This window comes from Mastigoproctus giganteus, chromosome 11, assembly GCF_048544385.1.
Source record: "Mastigoproctus giganteus isolate SK-2022 chromosome 11, ASM4854438v1, whole genome shotgun sequence".
Taxonomy (NCBI): domain Eukaryota; kingdom Metazoa; phylum Arthropoda; class Arachnida; order Uropygi; family Thelyphonidae; genus Mastigoproctus; species Mastigoproctus giganteus.
Window position 1 is genome coordinate 98,209,468 of NC_143585.1, and position 26,565 is coordinate 98,236,032.

At 36.1% G+C, this 26,565-nt stretch overlaps 1 protein-coding gene across 1 annotated transcript in view; it reads right to left on the reverse strand.

Annotated features, from left to right (window-relative positions):
• LOC150078287 (uncharacterized) overlaps positions 1 to 26,565 on the reverse strand; it is a 910,840-nt gene that overhangs the window by 95,680 nt on the left and 788,595 nt on the right. Inside the window, 1 exon segment of the mRNA XM_090384522.1 lies at positions 7,957 to 8,151. Coding sequence (XP_090240648.1) covers positions 7,957 to 8,151 — 195 coding nt within the window.

Sequence of the window (26,565 nt, forward strand, 5' to 3'; positions counted from 1 at the left end):
TCAATGCTTCAGAGCAAGGTTCAAACAGGACTAGGATGATGTGACCCACAGGACAGAGAGGGGAGTGGGGGATAGGATTGGAGGGTCGTATTATGACAAGCCATATTTTTCAAGGAAGCCTAGTCATATGGAGAGGACTCTGAAATTCCTGTTGCAGTTCATAAGGGAAGAAGGAGAATGTAATCCTCCAATTCTGCAATCACCAAGCTAAGAAGTTGGCCATATGATTATTGCTATTCTTATGAATATCACCACTATCATGTCATGATTGTTCAAGCATGGGTGTGAGTGTGGAGTAAAAAATATGGGATGCCCCAGACTTCATGACACCTAGTCACTTCGGTCATCAACTTGCAGTGGTCAAAGTAACAAGGATCAAGAGCTAGTTATCCTGAAAAACTGGCAATCGAAATTGCTCAATTATTTTTGTAATGTAGTTACCTGATTTCTCTTATACTACAATGCTTATAATTGAGTTAATTTTTTGTGAATTTGTTGAAATACAAATATGTTTCAGACTGTAGAGGGTTATGCATAGGATAGAAATATGTGCCTATGTACCTTTTGATTCATGTTCCATCCCAAACACAGGGATATGCATTAGATTATGATTATAAAAGTCTTTCTTTTCTAATCTTAGTGCTTCTTGTCAAGTTTCATCATAGTTTAAATGTAAACCATATTAAATATGTAGATTCCACAACAGACATCAATTTAGGGGCAGTCTCACTATTCTTATGTTTCACAAGTAACACAATGCCTATGTATTACATATTAATATTATGCTTTACATAGGCATTGTGTTACTTGTGAAACATAGGAATAGTGAGATATTTCTTTCTCTACACGTTGTCTCTTTCAAGGTATGAGACAGCTGTATTACGACACACCTGTAGTTATATCATACGTATTATTAGATATACAGATGAAAGACCTTATACTCAAGTTTCCAAACATTCTTTTTGATATATTTAATTTTTTCAAGTGGAAGTACTTAAAACAGCATATTACCATTAAAGAACCTTTAAGAATGTGTAGTTGGGCAGGCCTCTCAATATAATAATAACAATACTTGCAAAAATAATATAATATGTTAAAGGGACTAAATGCTCTTAATATGCTATTTTTTTTTGAATTACCTTAAAATGTTTAACATAAAATGGAGTTTCACTGATATTCTCTTCACTGAGTTATGATAATAATAAATTGGTTAGTCACATGCAGTTGATACCCACAAGATGAAAGTATAAATATTATCAATAGTATATTTTTTGAGAGTTACAAAAATAAGCTTATCAGAACTTATTAGTAGATAGGTGTCTGTCTGAGGGCATGCCAATGGCAATGAATAAACTTTCATTAGCACTGAGCATTTCTGTTACCATTCCTAAGTTAAACATCTGATCAGCTAATAACTGATTCACAGAAATGAATTTGTTCTCATACTTCTGGTTAGAATATAATGATGAAATGTGATCTGCAATATTTTTGGTCAGACAAATCACAATATTTCCAGCTAAATGCAATGGACCTTTACTATAGATAAATCATTGACAGGACACCACAGCCCCAATTCCTATCTACACTGCACTGTCCATATTGTAAATTCTAAATTGCTTTCTTCCTCTATTGTTTTTAATTCAACCCTATCAAGTATATAAGTTATTTTGGTGTTATTATTCCCTAGGTGTAAGACTGGGCATTTTTCTGCATTAAATCACAGTAGCCACTTTTCTGACCATTCTTGAAGGCTATCCAAGTTGTCCTGAAGGTGTGTTGCTTGCACCTGATCATTAATCACTGTCTCATTCTGTATGTTATCTGCTAATTTTGACATCATATAAGAAAATCAAAAAGAAAATGGTCCTCCCAGAACAGATCATTGGGAAACCCCACTAATAACATTGGCCCAAACTTTAGAGTAACCATTAATTACAACCCTCTGTCTCCTGCCTTACAGGCATCCTGTGATCCAGCTAAGGATTTTTCCTGTGATTCCAATATGTTCCAGCTCATACAGTAATCTCCCATGTGGTTCTGTGTCAAATGCTTTGCTGAAATTTAATAAACAATGTTAAAATTATTCCCTAAATTCAGCTCATGAGTGACTCTGTCAAAATATCCAACTACATTGATTAAGCATGATTTTCCCTTTACAAAACCATGCTGCATATCCTTCAGAATTCCATTTCTATCCAAATAATCCCGAATTCCACCCTTAATCGTTGCCTCCATGATTTTCCCTTTTCCAATCCTTTGGCACTTTTCCAGTCAAACAGCACCTCTCCTGAGTCCAGTTTTTCCTCTTTTTCCCCCTTTAAAAACCCATGCTGTGTTTCCTTTGGAATTCCATTTCTATCTAAATGATCCTGAACGGCACTCTTAATCTGTGGTAAATCATTTTCCCTTCACTGAAATCACACTGACTGGTTGGTAGTCAACTTCACTCTTAGCACTGCTTTTATATATTGACATTCACTGATGTTGGCAATACATCTCCACTCCAAAGGAATCTCTCCCAAATCCAGAGATGCCTTTATAATTAACCTTAAATGGAAAAATGCATTCTCTCACCACTTCCCTCAAAATGACTTGGCATGTGTCATCCAAGAGGCTTATTTGCCTTTAGGCTTAAAAGTTTTTCTAATAAACAATCTTCTATAATTTCAATATTGCTAATTTCATATTGCCCAGTCTCACTTGTATAGCCTCTCCTCATCTAAAGGTTCTTTCATCTATAAATATTGATACAAAATCTCTGTTCAGTTCATCAGCAACATGAGCTAGGTCTAATGTGATCTAAGATTTTCCCACATCCATTACACAAGGGTCTAATCTGATTTTTCTTCTTCTTTGTATTCACATATATGAAATACTCCTTGTTCCAATCTCTATCCATTGTCACAGCTAGAAACTTCTTGTATTCAGCATTTGCTAGCCTAACCTTTAGTATATCTGGTATTATTACAGATCAACTTGTAGCTGTTATAGGCTTTGGTACTTTTCATCACTATAACTTTCCAATGCCATTTTTGATACTTTTCATCACTATAACTTTCCAATGCCATCTTTTTTTCTGCTCTGAAAACTGGCTAGCTCCATATTCACCCATTTTAGCATCCTTTTTGGGCTATATTTTTTTAATGGTATATATGCATTCATGGCTCCTGTGATTATTGCTAGGAGGAGGAGATGCTACATTTGCCTTGAAGACATTAGTTCCAAATGCAAGAAAGACAGACTAACGAAAACCAAGATTCAATATTCAAATTGTGGAAAGAATGTTTGTAAAAACTCCACTGAAGCTAACATTTTGTGCAATAACTGTTATGATCAGTCCTCAAATAACTAAAATAGTTTATTTCTGTAAAATATGTTTCAACTAAACAATGTTATTATAAGTTGTGTTTCATGAAGTAACTTGTTTTGTATATTGCGTTTTGTTTCTCACTTATTCCAATCAATAAGGAGAAAATTGTAACCTTCCATAATAAGACATTCCAATTTACTTGCCTAGTCCATCTAAACAGAGATGCTTCCATCATATGCCACAATCTCCTGGACTGTAACAAAATCCCATTCTCATTTTACCTTGGCTTTCAATTACCAATATCATGCAGATTCTGTACTGGCATGCACAAGTACTCAATATGGGAAAGCTTTTTGTAGTGCTCAGGCTGCTTTTAATAAGGAATGTGATCCTCTCCTTCCACCTATACACACACAACTTCTATCTTGCCTATTTTTCCAAAATGCATTATACTTACTACAGTAAAATTCATTATCCTGTATTTCTGGCTGACACAGCATTTCCATTAGTTCTAGCAAATTCAAAATGGGAAGGATTCAAAGAATTAATCTTGGAAGCTACTAGGCTTTTCATACCAAAAGAGAAATATTGTTCAAGATTTAGGCCTAAATGGATGTCAGATGAACTAATTAGACATGTGACAGAGAAGAAAATGCATCGGATGCATATAAATTAACATGTGACACAGAAGCCTATGACAGATATAAGCTGGTTTGTAACCAAGTTACAAAGGAGGTTAGGCAGGCGAAGGTAGATTACAAGAAATCTTTGGCAAAGGATGCAAAGAAAAACAGCAAAGAGTTCTTTACTTATGCAAACTCTAGAAGGAAGGGAATGAATCAGATTGGTCCACTTGATATCGATAGTTCAACTTTTGATGATCCTGCTCAGCTAACAAACTAAATGAATATTTTGCATCTACATTCAAACATGAGGAGTTATTCAGCGAGGGGAATGACAGAGGTGTATTCAACTCTGTCAGTAAGCTAGATAACCTTGTAATAACTGAGAGTAAAGTGGAGGAGAAATTGTTGAAGATAAACATAAGAAAGGCACCTGGGGTGGATGGAATCTATCCAGTTATATTAAAGGAGGCGGTAAAGGAAGTAAGCAAACCTTTAGCCATAATTATGAGAGCTTCCCTGGACTCAGGGGAGGTACCCATGGACTGCAAATGTGCAAATGTGACCCCAATCCACAAAGGAGGATCAAAGGGAGACACAGGTAATTACAGACCTGTTAGTTTAACTTCTGTTCCAGGGAAATTAATCGAGGCACTGGTTAAAGAAGCACTGCAGGATAATCTAGACAAGACTTCAGTTATAGCTCAGACACAGCATGGGTTTGTTAAGGGGAAGTCTTGTCTGACTAATTTGATTGGATATTATGATGTAGTCACAGAGGAACTGGATGCAAAGAATAACTTTGATATCATATATTTGGATCTTAGAAAGGCCTTTGATACTGCTGCACATGGAAAACTGTTGCACAAATTGGAGCAGTGTGGCATTGGAGGCAAAAATTGCTGCTATGGATAAAGGGATGGTTGAGTGGGAGAAGACAGAGAGTGGTAATCAATGGACACTGCTCTTCGTGGACTAATGTTATTAGTGGAGTCCCTCAGGGTTCAGTGTTGGGTCCATTGTTGTTTTCTGTATTTATAAATGATATTGATGATGGTATATCAGGCTTAATGTCCAAGTTTGCAGACGATACGAAGGTTGGCAAGGTTGTTAATGACACTAATGACAGTACACTGCTGCAACAGGATCTAGAATAGTAGCGAACGTGGGCTGAGAGGTGGCAAATGAAGTTTAACATTGATAAATGTAAAGTACTACATATGGGAAGCAGTAATCCGAGAGTAATGTCTGAACTCTGTGGTACCACACTGACAGTGGTAGAGAATGAAAAGGACCTGGGGGTAATTGTGCAGGCAGATATGAAGTTTTCTGAGCAGTGCAGACGATCTGCAAGAGTAGCTCATGGTGTCTTGTCAATGATATACAGGAATTTTTCTAGCAGGATAAGGAGGTGATTATCCCCTTGTATAAAGCAATGGTCAGGCCACACCTTGAGTACTGTATACAGGTCTGGAGGCCTCATTTTAAGAACAATGTAGAGCTGTCGGAATGAGTACAGAGAAGGGCAACAAGATTAGTGAACAGAACAAAAGGTTGCTCTTATGAAGAAGAAAGTTTTGCAAATTGTAATAAGCACCTGCAAGTTGATCTGATTGAGGTGTATAAAGCCTTGAATGGCTTGATTGTGCTCAATGGTGATGGGATTCTTCCTCTTGCTCAGAATAATCACCTGAGAGGGCATAAATTCAAATTGAGGAAAGACGGTTGTAAGATAGATGTGCAGAAGTTTGCCTTTAGGCAGCGGGTGGTTGATTGCTGGAACAAACTTCCATCTGTCGTTGTAGAAGTTGATAGCTTAAACAGATTTAAGGCAGAACTTGACAAACATTTGGAGCGAGTGGATGGGTGAAATAAGGGTTTTTTTTTTTTTTTTTTGGCTGATGCTATATAAGCTTGCTTTCTTGCATCATGTGCCCTTGCTAATGCTAATGTTGGCATTAGTTGTCCTAATTATAAGTTCAAGTTCACTCATTTTATTGGCAGCACTTGTAACATTACTGTAGACACTGTGAAAACTAAGTATTTTTGTTACATTTAAGTTTGCTTCCCTAGCATTAGCTTCCTATTCATTTGAAACATTTCTACAGCATGTTTTGCCAATATTGGCTTTCACAGCCACAAATAAGAATTCTTGAAATGTGGGCAAATATTACTTTGACCCATAATGTAAATGCATGTCTATATTACATCTGTCACCCACCTCTAATTAGCAGTTCCTTGAACACTTAAGGTGTCTCCTTAATGATAATGATACTGGCAAAGATCTTTGCACCTCATTTGTTTAAATGTATCCGAATTCCACAAAATAGATTCCTTGTACTTGTAGGGCAGGCCATGCTTATAAAAATTCTGCCCAAAAGCCTTGCAGAATCCCTAAAATCACAGGTTAAAAGAGAAAACATTTAAATAAATATGAACTGAGGAAAAAAGAATATATATTAGATTAAAGCATGTTCATTCACTATAGTACTCTAGTGACACTGCAAGTGTCCCTGCAAACAATCTGTCCATCTCTAAATGACAGTGCTAAATTATAAAAAATCTTTTACTATGTTTAAGAGTAGAATTCTTTCTGTTCAACCTATTGTACTTCCAAATGTACTAATATTCCGATACTATTAAGCTATTAAGTGGTTGGTAATGTGATAGTTTGTTTAAATATTGCTAAGGTGGCTGATTTTTTATTTTTTACAAGTATTAGCTGAAATTTAAATATTCTTATTGCTACTTTTATTGAATATGGGATAAGGAGAAAATTAAAAAGAGGGGAGGGGATTAAATAAACAAAACTATAAGTATGTACTTACAATGTTGGCAGAGGCAATCTCGGTTAGAGGCTAAAGGAGCTAGCTCCTTGCCCTCCTTATGATAAAATAATATGGATTTTTTTACTATTACATGATGATTAAATTTTAATGATTCCTGTAACACTACTACCCTTTTAAAAAATTCTGGAACAGCTCTTGAGTATGGGGAAGGGCTGGTATATATGCCCATGCACATAATCTAAAATTTCAGTTCATAACAGCAGAGTTGCCTGTTGACAGAAAATAATCAAATTAGCCTCAATAATTTCTTCAATTCCATTTATCATGTTCTGACCATTCTCTGTTCACCATTATGGTATACCACTTGTACTGTTTGTTAAGTGTTTGGTCTCATACTTGTTATTTATTCAATAAGCTATTGTTTTGTTATGTAAAAAATAATGGGAACAATACCTACAAATATACAAAATCCAACCATTTCTTTCAAATAAACTTTGAGGGTAGTCATCACTAAAAAAATGATTATATAAATACTACTATAAATATGGAACTATTGATTCCAGTTTTAATAGTAATTAAGAGAACTGATTATAACTTAGAAATGACTGAAATTATATTTCATGTCTTGTCAACATTAATCTTTTAAGATTATGCATGTTTACTCAAAGCCTAGCATGTGAATATAAGAATTAATCCTAGAAAGGCAACTTATGAGGGGGCATAAATATTTCTGAAATTTTCACAGAATTTTTTCACAGAACCTTAAATCAACCAAAATTAATTTTTGAGTAAAAAGATAAAAAAAAGGATACATTCCTCTTGATGAAGATGAAAGTGTTAATAAAACATCTTAGGGTAGCATCCTTGTTTTGATTTTCTTTCAGTTCATAAAGTAGTAAATAAATTATAAAACATATTTGTGTTTTCATTAAATGATACAGGGCATTTGTCGAATACTAATAAAATGGTTTTGATTTGATTAGGTTTAGTCAATGCTATATAAATAAATAAATAAATAAATAAATCTTTATTGTGAAGTACAGAATTACATACAACACAATATCCCATCACGGCAACCAGCGCCAGGGGTTCACATATTAATAAACATGTTGCAAGAAAATATACATATATTTTCTTGCAACATCTGGAAAATGTTGTATGTTGTCTGCAACAAGTACATGACTATTAGTTAAATATTCTTTTGTGATTACTATTAATCAAACTTCTGACTCACATCTGTTATCTTCTTTAGAATGAATCGTCCTTCTCCTTGCCAGTGAGCCTGAGATTCCAAAGGGTGCTCATCAGCTTCTAGAATTCTTTGTGTTGTTGATTTTTCTGACAACTTTTTCTCCCACCCTCTTTGAACTTCTTCAATTAAAACATAGTCTTCAACAAAATCTCCAGATTTACTGACCTTTGCTAAAGCCTATAAAATGTTTAAAATTATATAAATATTATGTTCATACCTAATCATTAGACCATGTAATAGTTAATGCTGTGGTATAAAAAACAATATAATGTGAAAAAACAAATGTAAAATAAATTCATGTGGCTTCCTATATAGAGTGATGGATAATTCACTAATATATTTTTATAACAAACAATTTGTTATACCAAATGTCTGTTTTTGCTTTTTTCAGGTGATGTCACCGATAAATTTTGGAATATTGCACTTCACCAATGTAACTGAGAAATGGACAAAGCATTAAACTAAGTGCCCCATGTTACAGCTTGTAGAGACGTATTTTGTTATATTTGTGATCTGTAAAAATTATTTAAAGACAGTTTCAGTAAAGTTTGGCTGATGGACATAAGAAATTCAATAATTTTGTTATGTTTAAGCACGTGAGATAACAAGCAATGTAGCCAATATAAAAAGCTCAGGGTGAAGAAAATCAGTAAGAACACAGGAAATGATTTAAAGAATGAAGACAGCAGCCAAAGCCCAAAGAAGTTGGTAAGGAGAATGTCTTGGGTGAGGCATTAATGACAATCAAGCAGAGATTTGTTTATGGGGAGATCTTGTCTAATACTCTGATTAATTACTATGATGTGGTAACAAAAGAATTAGATGTAAAATATAATTTTGTGACCACCCGGTTCTGCATTTCCTGAAATGTTGTTGTTGTTTTGGTTTTTAGAAGCATACAACTAAGGCCATATTGCTCCGGGATATGCGGTGGTCATTCCCTGACCTTTCCGCATCCTCCGTATTTGGTGGTGACGGGCTTGAACCCCAGTCTAATCAAGAAGCGTGTGCTACACACTGCTGCTCCTTCCCACCAAATTTCCTGAAATGCAGCACTGGATTGTTCATTTACGTTTATGTAAAAAAGCCAGTTTCCAATACCTACAAAATAAATATACTCTGAAAAACATCAATATGTGGGTCAGTTGCAAACTGTTGCAGCATGTTCAAAGTCTTTCACTATAATCTATTTTTTGTGACATTTTTTAAAGGATCTGAGCTGCTTTTTGGAGTTTGTGTCTTTAAATTAATTTAAAATCTGTTTAAATTAAATCTCATCTTGCAGTTATGTTGACAAACCACAAACAGACAGAATGAAGCCTGAAAATTAAATAGAAAATTATACAAGAGGCTGATAGAATGGAATGAAATAAAAAAGATATTGCAAAAGAATGTGACATCCCTTTGTCTATGATACTGAAAAAGCAAAAATAACTTGAAGTACATGATGGTGCAACAGCGATAAAAAAACAGGAAATGAATTTGTCTTGCAAAATATGGCAGGCTTGAAACAGAACTTTGAGTGGTACAAATAAATGCAAGCATGCAGTTTTGCCAGTATCAGGTCCAATTTAGCAAAAAAAGGGTGATTATTTAGCTTGACAAAATGGAACAAGAAAATCAAATACAGCAGTGTCTGGATTTGAAGCTACAAATCGTTTATAGTGAGTCTAGATCAGGCTAAAAAGAAAAGGCCAAACATTGGTCGTATTGTGTATGGTCCATTTTTGAAAAATATAAGCCAAAAGATATTTTTAACGCCAAACAAAACGCTTGCTGTTTGAGGAGAGTCTTGTAATGGTGGCAAATTAAATAAACAAAGAATCGCTATTCTGTTATGCTGCAATGCAGATGGCAGTACAAAGGTGGCAAATTAAATAAACAAAGAATGACTATTCTGTGCTGCAATGCAGATGGCAGTACAAGACTGCACCCACTTCTCACTGGAAAATTTTCCAGACCAAGGTGTTTAGAAGTTAATCAAATTCAGTGCAATTATGAGGAAATCTAAGTGCTTGACCAATGGTCAAAACAATTTAGCCTTGGTTATTGAGAGTGGACAGAATAGCTTCAGGAAAAAGGAATATTTTGATGATTCTAGATCACTGCACAGCACATTCTGCTAAGGGACTTAAGCTGACGGATATATTTCTATTGTTTTTTTTATTCTATTGTTATTTCTTTTTAACCTGATGTTGAATGCTTCCCATTTAGAAAATTATAAATGGGAAGCATTCAAGGAAGTAATCACGGGAGCTACTAGGCTTTTCATACCAATTAAGAAATACTCTTCAAGGTTTAGGCTTAAATGGATATCAGATGAACTAATGAGACTTGTGGCAGAGAAGAAAAATGCATGGGATGTGTATAAAATATCAGGCGACACAGAAGACTATAACAGAATAATCGCCTGAGAGGGCATAAATTCAAATTGAGGAAAGACAGTTGTAGGACAGATGTGTGGAAGTTTGCCTTTAACCAGCGGGTGGTTGATTGCTGGAACAAACTTCCATCTGTTGTTGTAGAAGTTGATAGCTTAAATAGATTCAAGGCAGAACTTGACAAACATTTGGAGCGAGTGGATTGGATGGGTGAAATAAGGGTTTTTTTTTTTTTTTTTGGCTGATGCTATATAAGCTTGCTTTATTGCATCATGTGCCTTTGCTAATGTTAATTAGCATTAGCATTAGTAGAGGCATATGATGCAAGAAAGCAAGTTTATGTAGCATCAGCCAAAAAAAAAAAAAAAGAAAAAACCAAAAAAAACTTCCACTTCACCCCTCCGTTCATTTGAAATACCTGTCCAGCTGAGCCTTAAATTTATTTAGGCTATCAACCTCCACAACAAGGGATGGAAGTTTGTTCCACCAACCAACTACCCGCTGGCTAAAGGCTAAAGGTAATAGATATAAGCTAGTCTGTAATCAAGTCACAAAGGAAGTAGGTGCCTCCGTTGCCAGGTGGGAAGGGGCAGTAGTGCGTAGCACACGCTTCTTGATTAGACCGGGGTTCAAGCCTGTCACCACCAAACACGGAGGATGCAGAAAGGTCAGGGAATGACCACCACATATCCCGGAGCAATATGGCCTTAGTTGCTAATGCTCCTAAAAAAAAAAAAAAATCAAACAAACAAAGGAAGTTAGGCAAGTGAAGGCAGATTATGAGAAATCTTTGGCAAAGGATGCTAAGAAAAACAGCAAGGATTTCTTTAGTTATATAAACTATAAAAGGAAGGGGATGAATCAGATTGGTCCACTTGATATCAATGGTTTGACTGTTGATGATCCTGCTCAGACAGTTGATAATCTGAATGACCATTTTGCATCTACATTTACACATGAGAAGTTATTAAGGGAGGAAAATGTCAGAAGTTTATCAAACCGTAACAGTTTGATCTAATGATTCTCTAGACTCTTATTGCAGAATCACTCGATTCTGTAATAACTGAGAGCAGCAAAGTGGAGGAGAAACTGTTGAAGTTAAACATAAGAAAGGCACCTAGGAGCAGATGGGATATGGATATATCCAGTTATATTAAAGGAGGCAGAAAAGGAAGTAACCAAACCCTTAGCCATAATTATGAGAGCATTCTCAGACTCAGGGGAAATCAACATGGACTGGAGATGTCCAAATGTATCTAGAATTCACAGAGGGGAATCTAAGGGTGACACGAGTAATTACAGAGCAGTTAGTTTAACTTCTGTTCTGGGGAAAATAATGGAGTCACTGGTTAAAGAAGCATTACAGGATCATCTAGATAAGACTGCAGTAATAATTCAGACACAGCATGGGTTTGTAAAGGGAAAGTCTTGTCTGACAAAGCTGATTGGATACTACGACGTGGTTACAAAGGAACTGGATGCAAAAAATAATTTTGATATCATATACTTTGATTTCAGGAAAGCTTTCTTTTGACAGTGTTGTGTATGGAAGACTACTGTACAAATTGGAGCAATATAGTATTAAGGGTAAGTTGCTACAATGGATAAAAGGGTGGTTGAGTGGGAGAAGATAAGTGATAATCAATGGACGCTGCTCTTTGTGGACTAATGTTACTAGTGCACTCTCCCAGGGTTCTGTGTTGGGTCCACTGTTGTTTTGTATATTTATCAATGATACTGATGAAGGTATATCCTGCTTAATGTCGAAATTTGCAGATGCTACAAAGATTGGCAGGGTTGTTAATGACAGTAATGGCAGTATGCTACTGCAACAGGATCTAGAAAATTTGGGCAGATTTGGGAAGTGGCAAAAATTTGAGAAGTGGAAACTGAAGTTTAGAAGTGGCAAAAATTTGAGAAGTGTCAACTGAAGTTTAGCATTGACAAATGCAAAGTACTGCATATGGGCAGAAGTAACCCCAAAGAAATGTACCATCTGTGTGGTACTACACTTATGGTAGTAGAAAATGAAAAAGACTGGGAGTAATTGTGCAATCAGATATGAAATTTTCTGAACAGTGCAGAGAGGCTGCCAGAGCAAGTAATGGGGCTGCCAGAGCAAAATTCCTGTATATCGATGATATACAGGAATTTTGCTAGTAGGGAAAAGGAGGTGTTATCCCTTTGTATAAAGCAATGGTCAGGCCATGCCTTGAGTACTGCATATAGGTCTGGATGCCTCATTTTAGGAAGGATGTAGAGTTGCTTGAGTGAGTATAGAGAGGGAAAACAAGATTGGTGAGGGCAACAACAGGGTAGTCTTACCAAGAAACAAGTTCTGCAAACAGCAGTGTCTGGAGACTAGGCCCCTGAAAGGTGATCTGATTGAGATGTATAAAGCATTGAATAGGTTGAGCTTGTTTGTTATTGTTTGTTATTTGGTTTTTAGGAGCATTAGCAACTAAAGCCATATTGCTCCAGGATATGCGGTGGTCATTCCCTGACCTTTCTGCATCTTCCGTATTTGGTGGTGACGGGCTCAAACCCCGGTCTAATCAAGAAGCATGTGCTACGCACTGCTGCTCCTTCCCACCTGGCTTCAGAGGCGCCCAATAGGTTGAGCAGGCTGAATTCTAATGGGATTCTTCCTCTTGCTCAGATTACGAATCTGAGGGGGCATAATTTTAAATTGAGGAAAGACAGTTATAGAATAGATGTGTGGAAATTTGCCTTTAGCCAGTGGGTAGTTGAATTCTGGAAAAAACTTCTATCTATTGTGGGAATTGATAGATTAAATAAATTCAAGGAAGAACTAGACAAACGTTTAGAAGGATTGGATGTGTGAAATGTTTTTTTTTTTTTTTTTGGCTGATGCTACATAAGCTTCTTGCATCACAAGCCTCTTCTATTACTATTACTATTATTACTATCAACTGCTTCAGAGAGAGTGGCTTTGGAGGAAATATCATCAAAAAACATAGTGGTAGTAATAGTAGTAATGGCAAATGATGTAAGAAAGCAACTCAAAAAAATAAGTATAGATTTATTATACTTTTGTCTATTAGTTTTGGAGATATACAGCGGTTAGGCGTTTCACTTTTTGTGACACCCTGAGCACCCTAGAGTACCCCAGTATAGACGTTATTCACATAAAAAAATAAAAAAAACCTACCTACACAGTTTACCCATCCATACCCTCCAAGGATTTGTCTAGTTTTTACTTGAATTTATTCAACCCATCCACTTCCACAACAACAGATGGAAGCCTGTTTCAACAATCAACAACCTACTGGCTGAAAGCAAACTTCCACACATCTATTCTGCAACCATCTTTCTCAACTTAAATTTATGCTGCCTCATGTGTGTAGTCTCAGCAAGTGGAAGACTGCCATTAACATTCAGCTTACTCAATCCATTCAAGACTTTAAACACTTGAATCAGATTTCTCTGCAAGTGGCTGTGTCAAGACACTGCAATTTGCAAAACTGAAGCCTTTCTAGAACCCTTTTTTTCCCTTTACCAGTCTGATTGACCTTCTTTGCACCCCTTCCAGCAGATCTATATCCTTCCTAAATTGAGGCCTCCAGACCTGTATATACAGTATTCAAGATGCAGCCTAATCATGGCCTAAAAGGGATAACCACCTCATCACTGCTAGCAAAGTTTCTTTATATCGTTGACAGCATGTCTGCACTGCTCAGAGAATTTCATGCCTGATTGCAATTACCCACAGTTTTTTTTCGTTCTCTGCTACCCTGAGTGTATTACCACACAGTTGATAAGTTACTCTGGGGTTACTGCTACCCATATGCAGTACCTTGCATTTGTCAATGTTAAACTTCAACTGCCATTCCCGACCCAATTTGCCTAGATTTCATTGCAGCAGCTCACCCTGATGAGTATCGTTAGCCACCCTGCTAACCTTTGTATCATCTGCAAACTTATACATTAAATCTGCTATACCTTCATCAATATCATTGATAAATACTAAAAATAACAATGGGCCCAGCACCGAACCCTGGGGAACTACACTAATAACATTAGTCGATGAGGAGCATTGTCCACTGATAACTACTCTCTGTCTTCTTCCACTTAACCAACCCTTTATCCACAGCAGTAACTTGCCTTTAATGCCACATTGCTCCAATATGCACAAAAGTCTTTTATGTGCAACAGTATCAAAAGCCTTCCTGAAATTCAAGTATACGATGTCATAATTATTTTGTGTGTCCAGTTTCTTGGTCACTGCATTATAATAATAACTGATCAGACTGGTTAGACAAGACTGACTGTAATATAATTGCATGCCTGGCCAGATGGTCTTGCATTACTTCTTTAACCAGTGATTCCATTATTTTTGATGGAACAGACGTTAAGCTAACGGGTTTGTAATTATTCACATCACCTTTTACATTTGCACATCTCCAGTCAATAGGGACCTCCCCTTAATCCAGAGATACCTCATAATTATGGCTAAGGATTTGCTTACTTCCTTTGCTGCCTCCCTTAATATAATTGGATAGATTCCATCCACCCCAGGTTTCTTTTTTTATGTCCATCTTCAACAATTTTTCTCCTCCACTTTCCTCTCCCTTTTCCTCCTCACTGTCCAGTATATGTACATATATAGGACAAACAGTATTAACATGAAATGATGAGTCATATGATTAGCATAAATACACCTAACCGAGTGTTAGGTGTATATTGATGCTAATCATATGACTTTTATTTTTGGAATATCAATGGATACCTAGAAAAAAATTAGTTAATGAGAAATATTCAAAATATTCAGCTACATAAAAGGTAAAGTGCAGCCATTATCAACCCACTGCAGGATGGAAGCCTCCTCAACAATTCATGCTGAAGGAAATGGACCATAATCTGCCACGCTGGTCCAGTGCGGGTTGGTAGATCGACCGTATTCAGCAGTCAGGGGCTTGAACCTCTGTCTACTCAAAGAGCGTGTGCTACTGCACTCCCACTCCTGACCACTCGGCTACAGAAAACCTACATAGTTACATTTAAATTTTTAGATAGAAATCTATCCCTGCATGATACTTGTGTCACAAAATTCTATTGAAATCTTTACAGAGTTAATTGATTTAAGTTTTTAATAACCAAAAGTGTATTTATAAAATTTTTCAGTTTCTGTCCTTGAAGTCCTATATATATATATAAAAAAAAAAAGACTGAATTAAAACACTGTGCATCATGGCAATGCATCTGTTATTTCTAACTACCAACCAGAAAATATTAAAATACAGGATTAGAGTAATTAAGTTTTTTTTTTTTTTTTTTTATGTGAACCCCAAACACGAGAGGTATTAGAACCTATAGTACTTAGTACCGTGCTTGGGTTGGAGACTGAGAAGACGAAAGAAGATATTTGTTGACATTGGACTTGAACTTCTGTAGATTGTAATTTTCAGGAAATACGTATGAAGGAAGGTTGTTCCAGAAAACGGCAGTTGAATCAATAAATGAGGAAGATGAAAAATTGGTTCTGTGGGTTTGAAGTTGGACAGTAAATGGATGTTGGCTAGTGGCGGCACATGTTCGGACTGTTTTGAAAGAGAGAGCGGGAATTATAGAAGCTAATTCAGAAGAACAGTGCCCATGGAAGTATCTGTAGAAGAGGCATGCAGCAGAAACAGTGCGTCTATGAGACAGCGAGTGGAGAGACTCTGTTAGAGACGAATCATTAATTAACCTAACTGCCCTCTTCTGAATGGAATCAAGAAGCCTGAGACAGTTTTTGGGGGCACCACCCCAGATGTGGGAACAATATTCCATGGCAGGGCGGATTTGCGATTTATACAGACTGAGCAGCTGTTTGGAAGAAAAGTAACGCCGAGAGCGAAAGAGAAAACCAAGTTTTTCAGATGCAGAGGAAGCAATATTTGTAATGTGCTTGTGCCAAGAGAGATTAGAAGTCAGGGTAATCCCCAAAAGAGATATATCCTTTTGCCTAGAAATTGGAGTGTCACTAAAGATAAGCATAGGAGCAGAAGAATCCTTTTTGCGAGATATAAGACAAGACTGAGTTTTAGAAGGGTTGAAATCAACTAAGTTGTCTTTGCCCCACTGGAGAATTACCTGAAGATCAGCATTTAAGGAATTGGTAGCAGATTTTCGAGAAGTTAAAGCTGATTGAGCAGGACAAGGTTTCTCAAAATGGAAAGTTGAATGCAATGTGCTATCATCGGCAAAACTATGGATAGGATTTCCAGTCAATGGAAGAAGGTCATTGATATACAAGAGGAAAAGAGTGGGGGAAAGAACTGAACCTTGGGGGACACCGGCATTAGTGGAGAAGTTAGAAGACAGAGAGCCATCAACCATCACCCTCAGTGAGCGATCAGAGAGAAAACTGGATAACCAATTACTAAAAACAGTTGGCAAACCATAAGATGGAAGCTTGTTTAGAAGACCTTTATGCCAAACACGATCAAAAGCCTTTGAGATGTCAAGAGCAACTACTTGTGTTTCACCGAACCTTTCCATTGAATTAGTCCATAAATGGGTAACATAAGCCAGAATATCACCAGTGGATCGAAACTGACGGAATCCATACTGGTGATCGTTGATCAGACGGAAGGTTTCTAGGTAGTTTAAGAGTTGGCGGTTAATTGATTTCTCCATTACTTTAGAAAGAGTAGAAGTAATTGCAATGGGACGATAACTGGATGGGAGGGATTTGTCACCCTTTTTAGGAACTGGCTGGATATGAGCAAATTTCCAAGCAGAAGGAAAAACACCTTTAGAATAAGAAAGTGAAAAAAGGCGGCAAAGAATAGGAGTAAGTTCAGGAGCACAGGTTTTGAGAACAAGTGGAGAAATACCATCAGGACCTGGAGCTTTCTTAGCATCGAGATTCATCAAAATCCTTCTGATATCCTTTTGACGGAAGACCACAGGAGGCATTGAATGGAGTGTGTTGGGAATGGTGGGAAGGATTTTACCAAGATCATTAATACATGAGCTGGAAGAAAAATGGGATGCTAGCAGGTCAGCTTTATCCTTGGCTGAAGTGACAACAGAACCATCTGGTTTGGACAGAGGTGGGAGCAGAGATGTGCAAAAGTTGCGGCCAATAGCTTTGGCAAGAGACCAGAATGCTCGGCTACCATTAGGGCAAGAAGCAAGTTTTCTACTCTTAGCCTGTTCAAACTCTAGTTTGGACTGATTAATAACTGCTTTACAATTGTTGCGAGCTTTGGTGTAGGCAGAAAATGAAACTGAAGAATTAGAAACAAGCCAATTACGATATGCAATATTCTTCTCTTGGACAGCCTTAGCACATTTATTGGAAAACCAAGGTTTAGATAAAGGACGAGATTTTAAAGTGGAGTGTGGGATAAAGGATTCCATTCCTGCAAGAATAATTTCAGACACGATCTGAGCAAACGTTGACATCAGAACTTTTGAAACAGTAATCCGACCAAGGAAAAGAAGAAAAGAAGTCTCGCAGGTCATCCCATTTTGCATTTTTGTAATGCCAAACAACACGAGGTTGGGAATAGCCATGAGATAAAGGTTCCATTGGAGAAGAGACAATCACCAAGTTGTGATCTGAAGTGCCTAAAGGAGCTCTCACTTCGACCGTGTACTTAGAAGGGTTGTTTGTGAGAAAAAGATCAAGCGTATTGGCTGTATGATTAGGATTGTCCGGTATTCTTGTAGGTAAATGAACAATCTGTGCTAGGTCATTAGTAATTGCAAAAGCCTCAGCATCTCGACCTGCTGGGTCCGTGTGACTAGAAAACGGAAGCCAGCTGGGGTTGTGAACATTAAAATCACCAAGGAAAATTACCTCACTGTTAGGAGAGTTGGACTGGAGAAAGTCAAGTTGCAATGAGAGGAAGTCAAAGAGCTCCAAGTGATTAGTGGAGTTGGGAGAACGGTAGAGACAACAGATGAATTTGACACAATGAGGTAGAGAGATTTTAAGCCAGAGAAGATCAAAGAGAGGAGATTCCAAATTACCAAGTCTCTGACAGGGAATATCAGAACGGACATATGCACAAGTACCACCTTTGAGGCGAAAGGAATCATACAGCGAATAATTTGGGTATCTGAGATGAGCAGTAGTTGAATCAACCGATAACTGAGATTCTGTCAGAAAAAGTAGATGAGGTTTGGCAGACTGCAAGTGGAAATGGACATCGTTGAGATTAGAATTGAGACCACGTATATTTGTGAAATGAATTAGGAAGTCCTTGGGACTATTTTTATATAATATATATATATATATATATATATATATATATATATAGTTATTATAGTAAAAGCACAATAAGTACTACACAGATGCTGAACATGTATATGAACACAACAGTATACAGCTTATGGTAGGCCATGAGGCCAAAATAACTTATAAACACTAAAATAGCCCATGTAGGCCTACAAGGCCAAACCCTGGAAATAAACATATAATTAGTAATAAAATATAAATATATAATACAGATACAGGTGTAGAGATACATTGAAAGGGACTTTTTCAAGGGCTAACCCTCTCAATATATCCTACCAATAATCAACGAGCTATCTGTTTCTGATTGCCATCTGCCTGTTTATCAGTGTCCAAATCTTAAATTTAATTTTGTTATAATTTAGTAGCAAACAGGCAAGATAACATTTATCCCTAAATATAGAGTTATTATAGTTCTAAATATATGTTTTATTACTAATTATATGTTTATTTCAGGGTTTGGCCTTCTAGGCCTAAATGGGCTATTTTAGTCTTTATAAGTTATTTTGGCCTCATGGCCTACCGTAAGCTGTATACTGTTATGTTCATATACATTTTCAGCATCTGTATAGTACTTATTGTGCTTTTACTATAATAACTAGATTACAGACTGATGTAATGTACAATCTGCTATTGATGGCATTAATCTGATCTGGCTAATAACTTTAATATTCATCCCTATTGTTTATATTATATATATATATATATATATATATATATAGTTATTTCTTTTTTTGATGTAATGCATTTCTTACTTACCCGTTTCTTTGTTTCTGTTTGATAGATGCAAACAGAAACGGGTAAGTAAGAAATGCATTACATCGAATGGACCGTCAATCCGCTCAAAGCCCCCAATGAAGTAGGGGATTGACGTCCATGTGATGTAATACAAAAATGTATAAAGATGTAATACAAAAATGTATAAATATGTTTAATATTATATCATATTGTTTTAAAATAGTATTGCTACAGTTTTTCATCAATAATTGATATGAATTTTTTTAGCAATACGTAACAAGTTGAAAAATCCTGAATGTATAGGCCATGGGAAATTAAGATAACCGAGATTAGGCTAGCTTAAAGACCAGTAATGTATTAACTATAATACCTATGTGTAGAAAATACCTGTGATTAAGAAAATGAACAAAGACGGAATAAACCACAATAGAATGATAATACAAAAAGAAATAACAATATGTACTCTGTTCGTACCCATGCATTGCTAAAACAGCTACTGGGACAACAGAAAAAGCTAGAGATAGAAATAAATTAAGTAAAACTACTATAAAAGCATATTAAAAATAAAATACAACATGAATTATCATATTACAAAAGAATAATATATATATATATATATAGACAAATATATTATTATCAATGTATTAGGTGGAGGTGCTGAACTGTCAGGTGTAATTACCAGTGAAAAATTGAGAACACATGCATGGTAAAAACAGATTACCTGAAATAAAATGAAATTAAGGTATAACATAAAGATAAATAATGGTACCTAAATCCACGGGTCCTAGGACTTTTAACTTTTTCGTCAATGGGGTCGGCAGTGAAAATTGTAGGAGCCACCACAATAAGCCAGGTCTCTGTTTCTGTTATGAAGTACACGTTAAAAAGTATGCGTACGTATACATCATAGCCGACCTGACAGAGACCAAAAGGAAGGATTAAAATTAAAGAATATATAAAAAATAAAAATAAAGTAAAGCTAAAATAATGCCAGTAGAATCCTGTAAAAAGAAAAAATGAATGAAATCCAAAAGAAAGCAAAATAAGAAAACTTACTGTGTGCATGGACAGGAAAATGTTGAATTAGCTGAGTGCCATCAGAGACCAAAGAAGAAAAAAAGAAAACAGAAAGTTCACTGTTTTTTTTTTTTTTTTTTTGTCTTCGATGGCACTCAGCTAATTCAATGTTTTCCTGTCCATGCATGTGGTAAGTTTTCTTATTTTGCCTTCTTCCTTCTTTTGGATTTCATCCTTTTTTCTTTTTACAGGATTCTACCGGCATTATTTTAGCTTTTTAGCTTTACTTTATTTATTTTTATTTTTTATATATTCTTTATATAAAAAAGCACCTCCATCTAATACACTGATAATAATATATTTGTCTATAATTCATTATGGGTGCCGGTTTTTTCTGCTATAACTAGTAGTACCCCAGATCCATAACCCAGTTTAATAATTTTTAATTTTAATTTTTTGATACCTTTTCTTGTTTGCTAACACTTTCAGTAATTTCATTATATTTTTATCAATATTATATATATACTTTTTTTTTTTTCTTAAGACAGAAATGTAACTTTTTTTTTGTTTTGTTTTTTCTTTTGAAAGATACCACTGCTATTTACAAGCACCCTAAGTATAAAAGACAGTTAAAGATGGAGAGTCATATATGAACTACAGAAAAGAAAACAAATCTGATATAAATATTGAGGAATGAGAAATTTTGAAGGAATATATGAATTTTTTTGGCGAATTTCAGTTTGTTAAGGCGAATGATACCACAGGAAAACCAGCAGCAGAAGAGCTGCTGAGTACCCAGCAAAATGACAAAGTTTTTGTTACAAGTGGTGGAAGTGAAAAAGCACTCAACTCTGCCTTCAAAAAAAAAAAAAAAAAAAAGATGCCCAAATGACATTCAACATAACAGAGAATGTATTAGTCTGCAATAACAATGATAAAGGCATAACTATTGCATTTAACAATGTCAGTACTGTAGCTAGTTCAGAAGGCACATAAGACAAAAAATTGTACAAACAATATTATTCTTACAGAAGAATTAAATAAATAATTAATTAATTAATGAAATTAAATTAATACTATAGTTTTATTTTCAATTATGTGTTTTATTTTCTCTCAGTTTATCTTATACAAGGTGAATTTGAAAAGTGTGTGGCCTGAGTATGAAGGGTCTATTTATGGAGTCTGGTAACATGCTACTTTTCAACATAGTCCCCTTTGGAGTCAATACACTTTTCTACTGATGCTGCAATGCACTGATTCCAGCTGCAAAGAAAGTTTTCTCTTGGATCTCCAGGAATCCAATGCAGCGATGACATCATTGTTGGTGGGAAAACAAATGCCAGACAAGTATTTTTTCAAATTAGGAAATAGGTCCAGTGATGAACTTTTACTAATGAATACAGGGAATAGTCCAAGATTTCAAAGTTGCACTCTTACAGTGTAGCCATGACGATGATAGACCTGTGAGCAGGTGCAGTCCTGGAGGAACAAGATTCCTTTAGCAAGTTTTCCTTGGCATTTGCTGTTGATGTTTTCAGGCAAATACCTCACAGGGTCTATGAATATACCCCTATGACTCTTGCCTTGCCTTTCTGAAGGTAATCCACTAGCAATACTCCATCAGCATCCCAAAAACTGATGCCATCACCTTGCCAGCAGAAGGAATCAACTTGGCTTTCTTTGGAGGGAAGAAGAAGAGCCACGTTTCCATTGTTCAGACTGCTCCTCTGTCTATGGTTGAAAGTGATGGACTCACAACTCATCCGTAGTCACAAATCTTGCAAGGAAATTTACTGGATCTGCTCAAAAAGGATGCAAATGTTCACTTAACTTGACAACTCTCGTGCATTTTTGATCTGCTGGTAACAACTTTGGGATCCATCATCTGACCTTTTTCATACTTAGAACCGCTGTTATTCTGTGTTCAGAATAACAGAGGTTCAGATGACATGCCCAAGATGCTGGTAATGTACTGAACTATCACTTGTCAATCTCATCACCAGATGATGTGTATTATCAACAACTTCTGGAGTGAGAGTGAAGGATGTTGCAGGTCTTCCACAGCTTGGTCATCTTCTAGTCTCTCCCTCCACAAGTACTGTAACCATATTCTCATGAACTGCCTTTGACTATATGACTGATTTTGTCCTCCTTATCTCATTCACACAACTTTGTTGACTTCAGGACCTGTAATTAAAAAAAGAGAGAGGCATTGAAAGTGCTTGAAACTTGGTGAGGTTACTATTTGAAGTATCCCATATTAAGTAAAGAAATTTTTAACATTGCAGCACACTTCTCTTTTATACTCAGGCCAAGAACTTTTCAAACCCCCTTGTAATTAAATAAAAATAAAAGAAAATGTGTTTTTATCCTTATTATTGTTACACAAGGCTTTTTTATTTGTTATTTTTACTATTTTATTATATTATTTTTACTATTTTATTTTATTATATTTACTATTTTATTATTTCTTATTATTGTTACATGTATGTACCACAATGAGAGAAACAAAAAAAAAAAAAAAACACTTTTCATATCACATGTTCATGCCTTCTAAGAATTTGTCTAGTTCTTTAAAATTATTCAAACTACCTACTTCCACAACACCAAATGGAAGTTTGTTCCAACAATCAACTATGCACTCGGTGAGGGCAAATTTCTGCACACCTGACATGGACCTATCATTTCTCAGTTTAAATTTATGCGTCAACATGTGTGTTGCCTGAGTAAGAGGATGGATGCCATCAGTATTTAATTTATTCAATCCATTCAAAGGATGGATTGAATAAATTGGACTTAAACAACTCAATCAGGTCTTCTCACAGGTTCCAATTTTTTGGATGCGGCAATCTTCAGAACTAAAGTCTCATTGTAAGAGTAAGCTTTTGTTTACCTCACTAATCTAGTTATTTTTCAAATTGGTCAGGCAAGACTTTCCCTAAACAAAACCATGCTGTGTCCGAGCTATAACTGAAGTCTTGTCTAGATGATCCTGCAATGCCTTTTTAACCAGTGTTTCCATTAATTTTCCTGGAACAGAAGTTAAACTAACAGGTCTGTAATTACCTGTGTCACCCTTAGATCCACCTTTTTGAATTGGGGATACATTTGCACATCTCCAGTCTGTGGGACTTCCTCTGAGTCCAAGGAAGCTCTCATAATTATGGCTAAGGATTTATTTACTTCCTTAGCCGCCTCCTTTAATATAACTGGATAGATCCCATCCACTCCCAGGTCCCTTTCGTATGTTTAACTTCAACAATTTCTCCTCCACTTTCCTCTCAGTTATTAAAAAATCATTAAGCACCCTGTTACAGTTTGATAAACTTCTGGCATTCTCCTCCCTTAATAACTCCTAATGCGTGAATGTAGATGGAAATACTCATCAGATTGTCAGCTTTCTGAGCAGAATCATCAACAGTTGAACAATCAATATAAAGTGCACCAAACTGATTCATCCCTTTCCTTCTAGAGTTCATATAACTAAAGAATTTCTTGCTGTTTTTCTTAGCATTCTTTGCCAAAGATTTCTCGTAATCTGCCTTCAGTTGCCTAACCTCCTTTGTGACTCGATTACAGACTAGCTTATATCTACCATTCGATTTCGTGTCACCTGATAATTTATATGCATCCCATGCATTTTTCTTCTCTGCGACGAGTCTAATTAGTTCATCTAACATCCATTCAAGCCCAAACCTTGAACTGTATTTCTTAATTGTTATGAAATATCTAGTAGCTTCCATGATTACTTTCTTGAATGCTTCCCATTTTGAATTTGCTATTGGTAACATCATCAGTTGGTCCAACTGTGTACAATTTAAAAACTGTCTGAGACCACTGTAGTCAAAAGCAACAACCCTTCGCTTTACCCCCGATGTTAGTTACATCTTTGAATGAATGAATCAGTGCACTGTTATAAGATATTCTGATTTACTGGCCCACTCTATTTCTATGTACAACTGTTTGTTGTATTCATCAGAGTCATTTGGCCAATAATACCTTCCTCCTCTTGATTTTTCTCCCAGTACCTACGTCACACCAAACTGACTCAACATTGCACTGCCACCCGTGTCAACTGGATGCACTTCCTTAGATTTTATGTGTTTCTTAATTAACAGCATAACACTTTCTATCCTGTCTATCCTTTCTGTACACATTGTACTTTCCAAATTACAATTCTGCATTCCTTATATCTGTGTCACACCACTTCTCTAATATCTCAACAATATTCGACTTTGATGTCTTGATCAGCACTTCAAATTCATCTTCCTTTCCTTTTACTTTGATTGTGGTTACTTCATTAAGTAAATCCCATATCAGTACACTGTGATAACTTCCACCTAGTGGTAGTTATCACAGTTCCTTTATCTGCAAATTCTTAATGCATGAATAATCACTGCTGATAACCAGATCAACCAGATAATATCTGGTTATCACTGCTGATAACCAGATATTACTTTATCTGGTCGCTCTCTAAAGTGTTGTTGTTGCTGTAGAAAACAATCATCCAGTAAATACACAAAAGTCTTGCTGGTGTGTGAGTGACCAACCCACAAGTTCCAGTTAATATCTGGGAAGTTAAAATCCCTCATTATAAGACAATCTGATTTACTGGCCCACTCTATTTCTCTGTACAGTTGTTTGCCGTACCCATCAGAGTCATTAGTCCTATAACACACTCCTACTCTCAATACTGCTTTCCCAGTGCTTATGTCACACAAAACTGATTCAACATTGCACTGTCCATCTATGTCAGTGTTTTCAAACCTTTTTTGAGTCACGATCCCCTTTTACAATAGACAAGTAACCTGCAACCCCCCCGTCATATTTGCATAAAAAGGCATTTTTAATAGGGTAAAGAAAACACATTAAAAATAGATTTTTCAGAATATAATTCTAACCTAATATTTAATTAAGCTAATATTTAATGTGATGGTTGTACTTGCATCTGGGCAACCAGCTTCAAAATTTGTGGCTAAGTGTTTCTTAAAGACACCCTCATGTGATCTTCAACATTCAGTCTGTTTCTTGCCTTTGTTTTTATATGAAGAACCATTGAAAATCCACTCTCGTAGAGATATGTAGAGGCAAATGGAAGTAAAACTCGAAAGGCAAGCATGATGACATTTGAATATGACTGATACATAGAACACCAGAACTGAATCAGCAATTTTTCATAAAACAAATTACATGCCGAGGAATCATTCCGCAGATCCAAGAATTCATCCTGTACTTCATTGGGAATGCTGGCTATATTCAAGGAAGCAGAGAATGGGTTTTGTACCAGTGCAGCTTCTTCCTCTGTAAGCTCAGAGAAGGACCACTGAAATTCCTTTTCAAGGGATTCAAGGTGTCCAGTAATCTCTTCCTTCAGATTCTCATCCAGTTCACCTTCAGATTCCTCTACCACACTGCAGAGTTTTACAAACAGGCAATGTTTCCAAGATTTACTTTCCAATGCCAGTTTTGCAGTTTGAATACAAATTCCTGAAGACTGTCTTGAAATTGGATAATGTGTGTGTTTCCTTTCCCTGAAGTTTCAGGTTCAGCTTAGCTGGTCTAAAATGTCTGCTAAGTAAGCAACTCTTTTCTTCCAAGCTTCATCATTAAAGTAAGCCAGAAGGTCATGTTATCCTTGCACTTCCAGGAACAACTTGATTTCATCTTCCTTTCGACAACCATTCATTTCCTTTCAAAATGAAAGGTTTCCTTTCGGAAACCTTTCATTTCCTTTCGACAACCAGCATACAGCAGTGTAGAAAAGAAGAACTTTGTGAGCAGAATTCATGTCTTTACAGAATTCGTTAACAGATGGGTGTTGAGGGCTCCAGATTTGATGTAATTGACAATTTTCAGAGAATCAAATACCTCTTGCAGCGGAGCTGGAAGAGTCTTACTGGCAAGAGCATATTGGTGAATCATGCAGTGAATGCCCTTTGCTTGGGGAGCAAGTTCTTTCACTTTTGTGTGAAAGCCCAACTATGACCCTAGCACAGCTAGTGTTCCATCTGTACAAAGTCCACAGAAGTTTTTCCACTGTAGTCCTACAGTTTCAAAAAAGGTATATATCTTCTCCATAATACCTTCACCTTTTGTAGTTGTTTCAAGTGCACTACAAAACAGGAACTCTTCTTTGATGTCATCTGAATGAATATATTTCACGAAGACAAGCATCTAAGACAAGCATTTCACGAAAATATATAA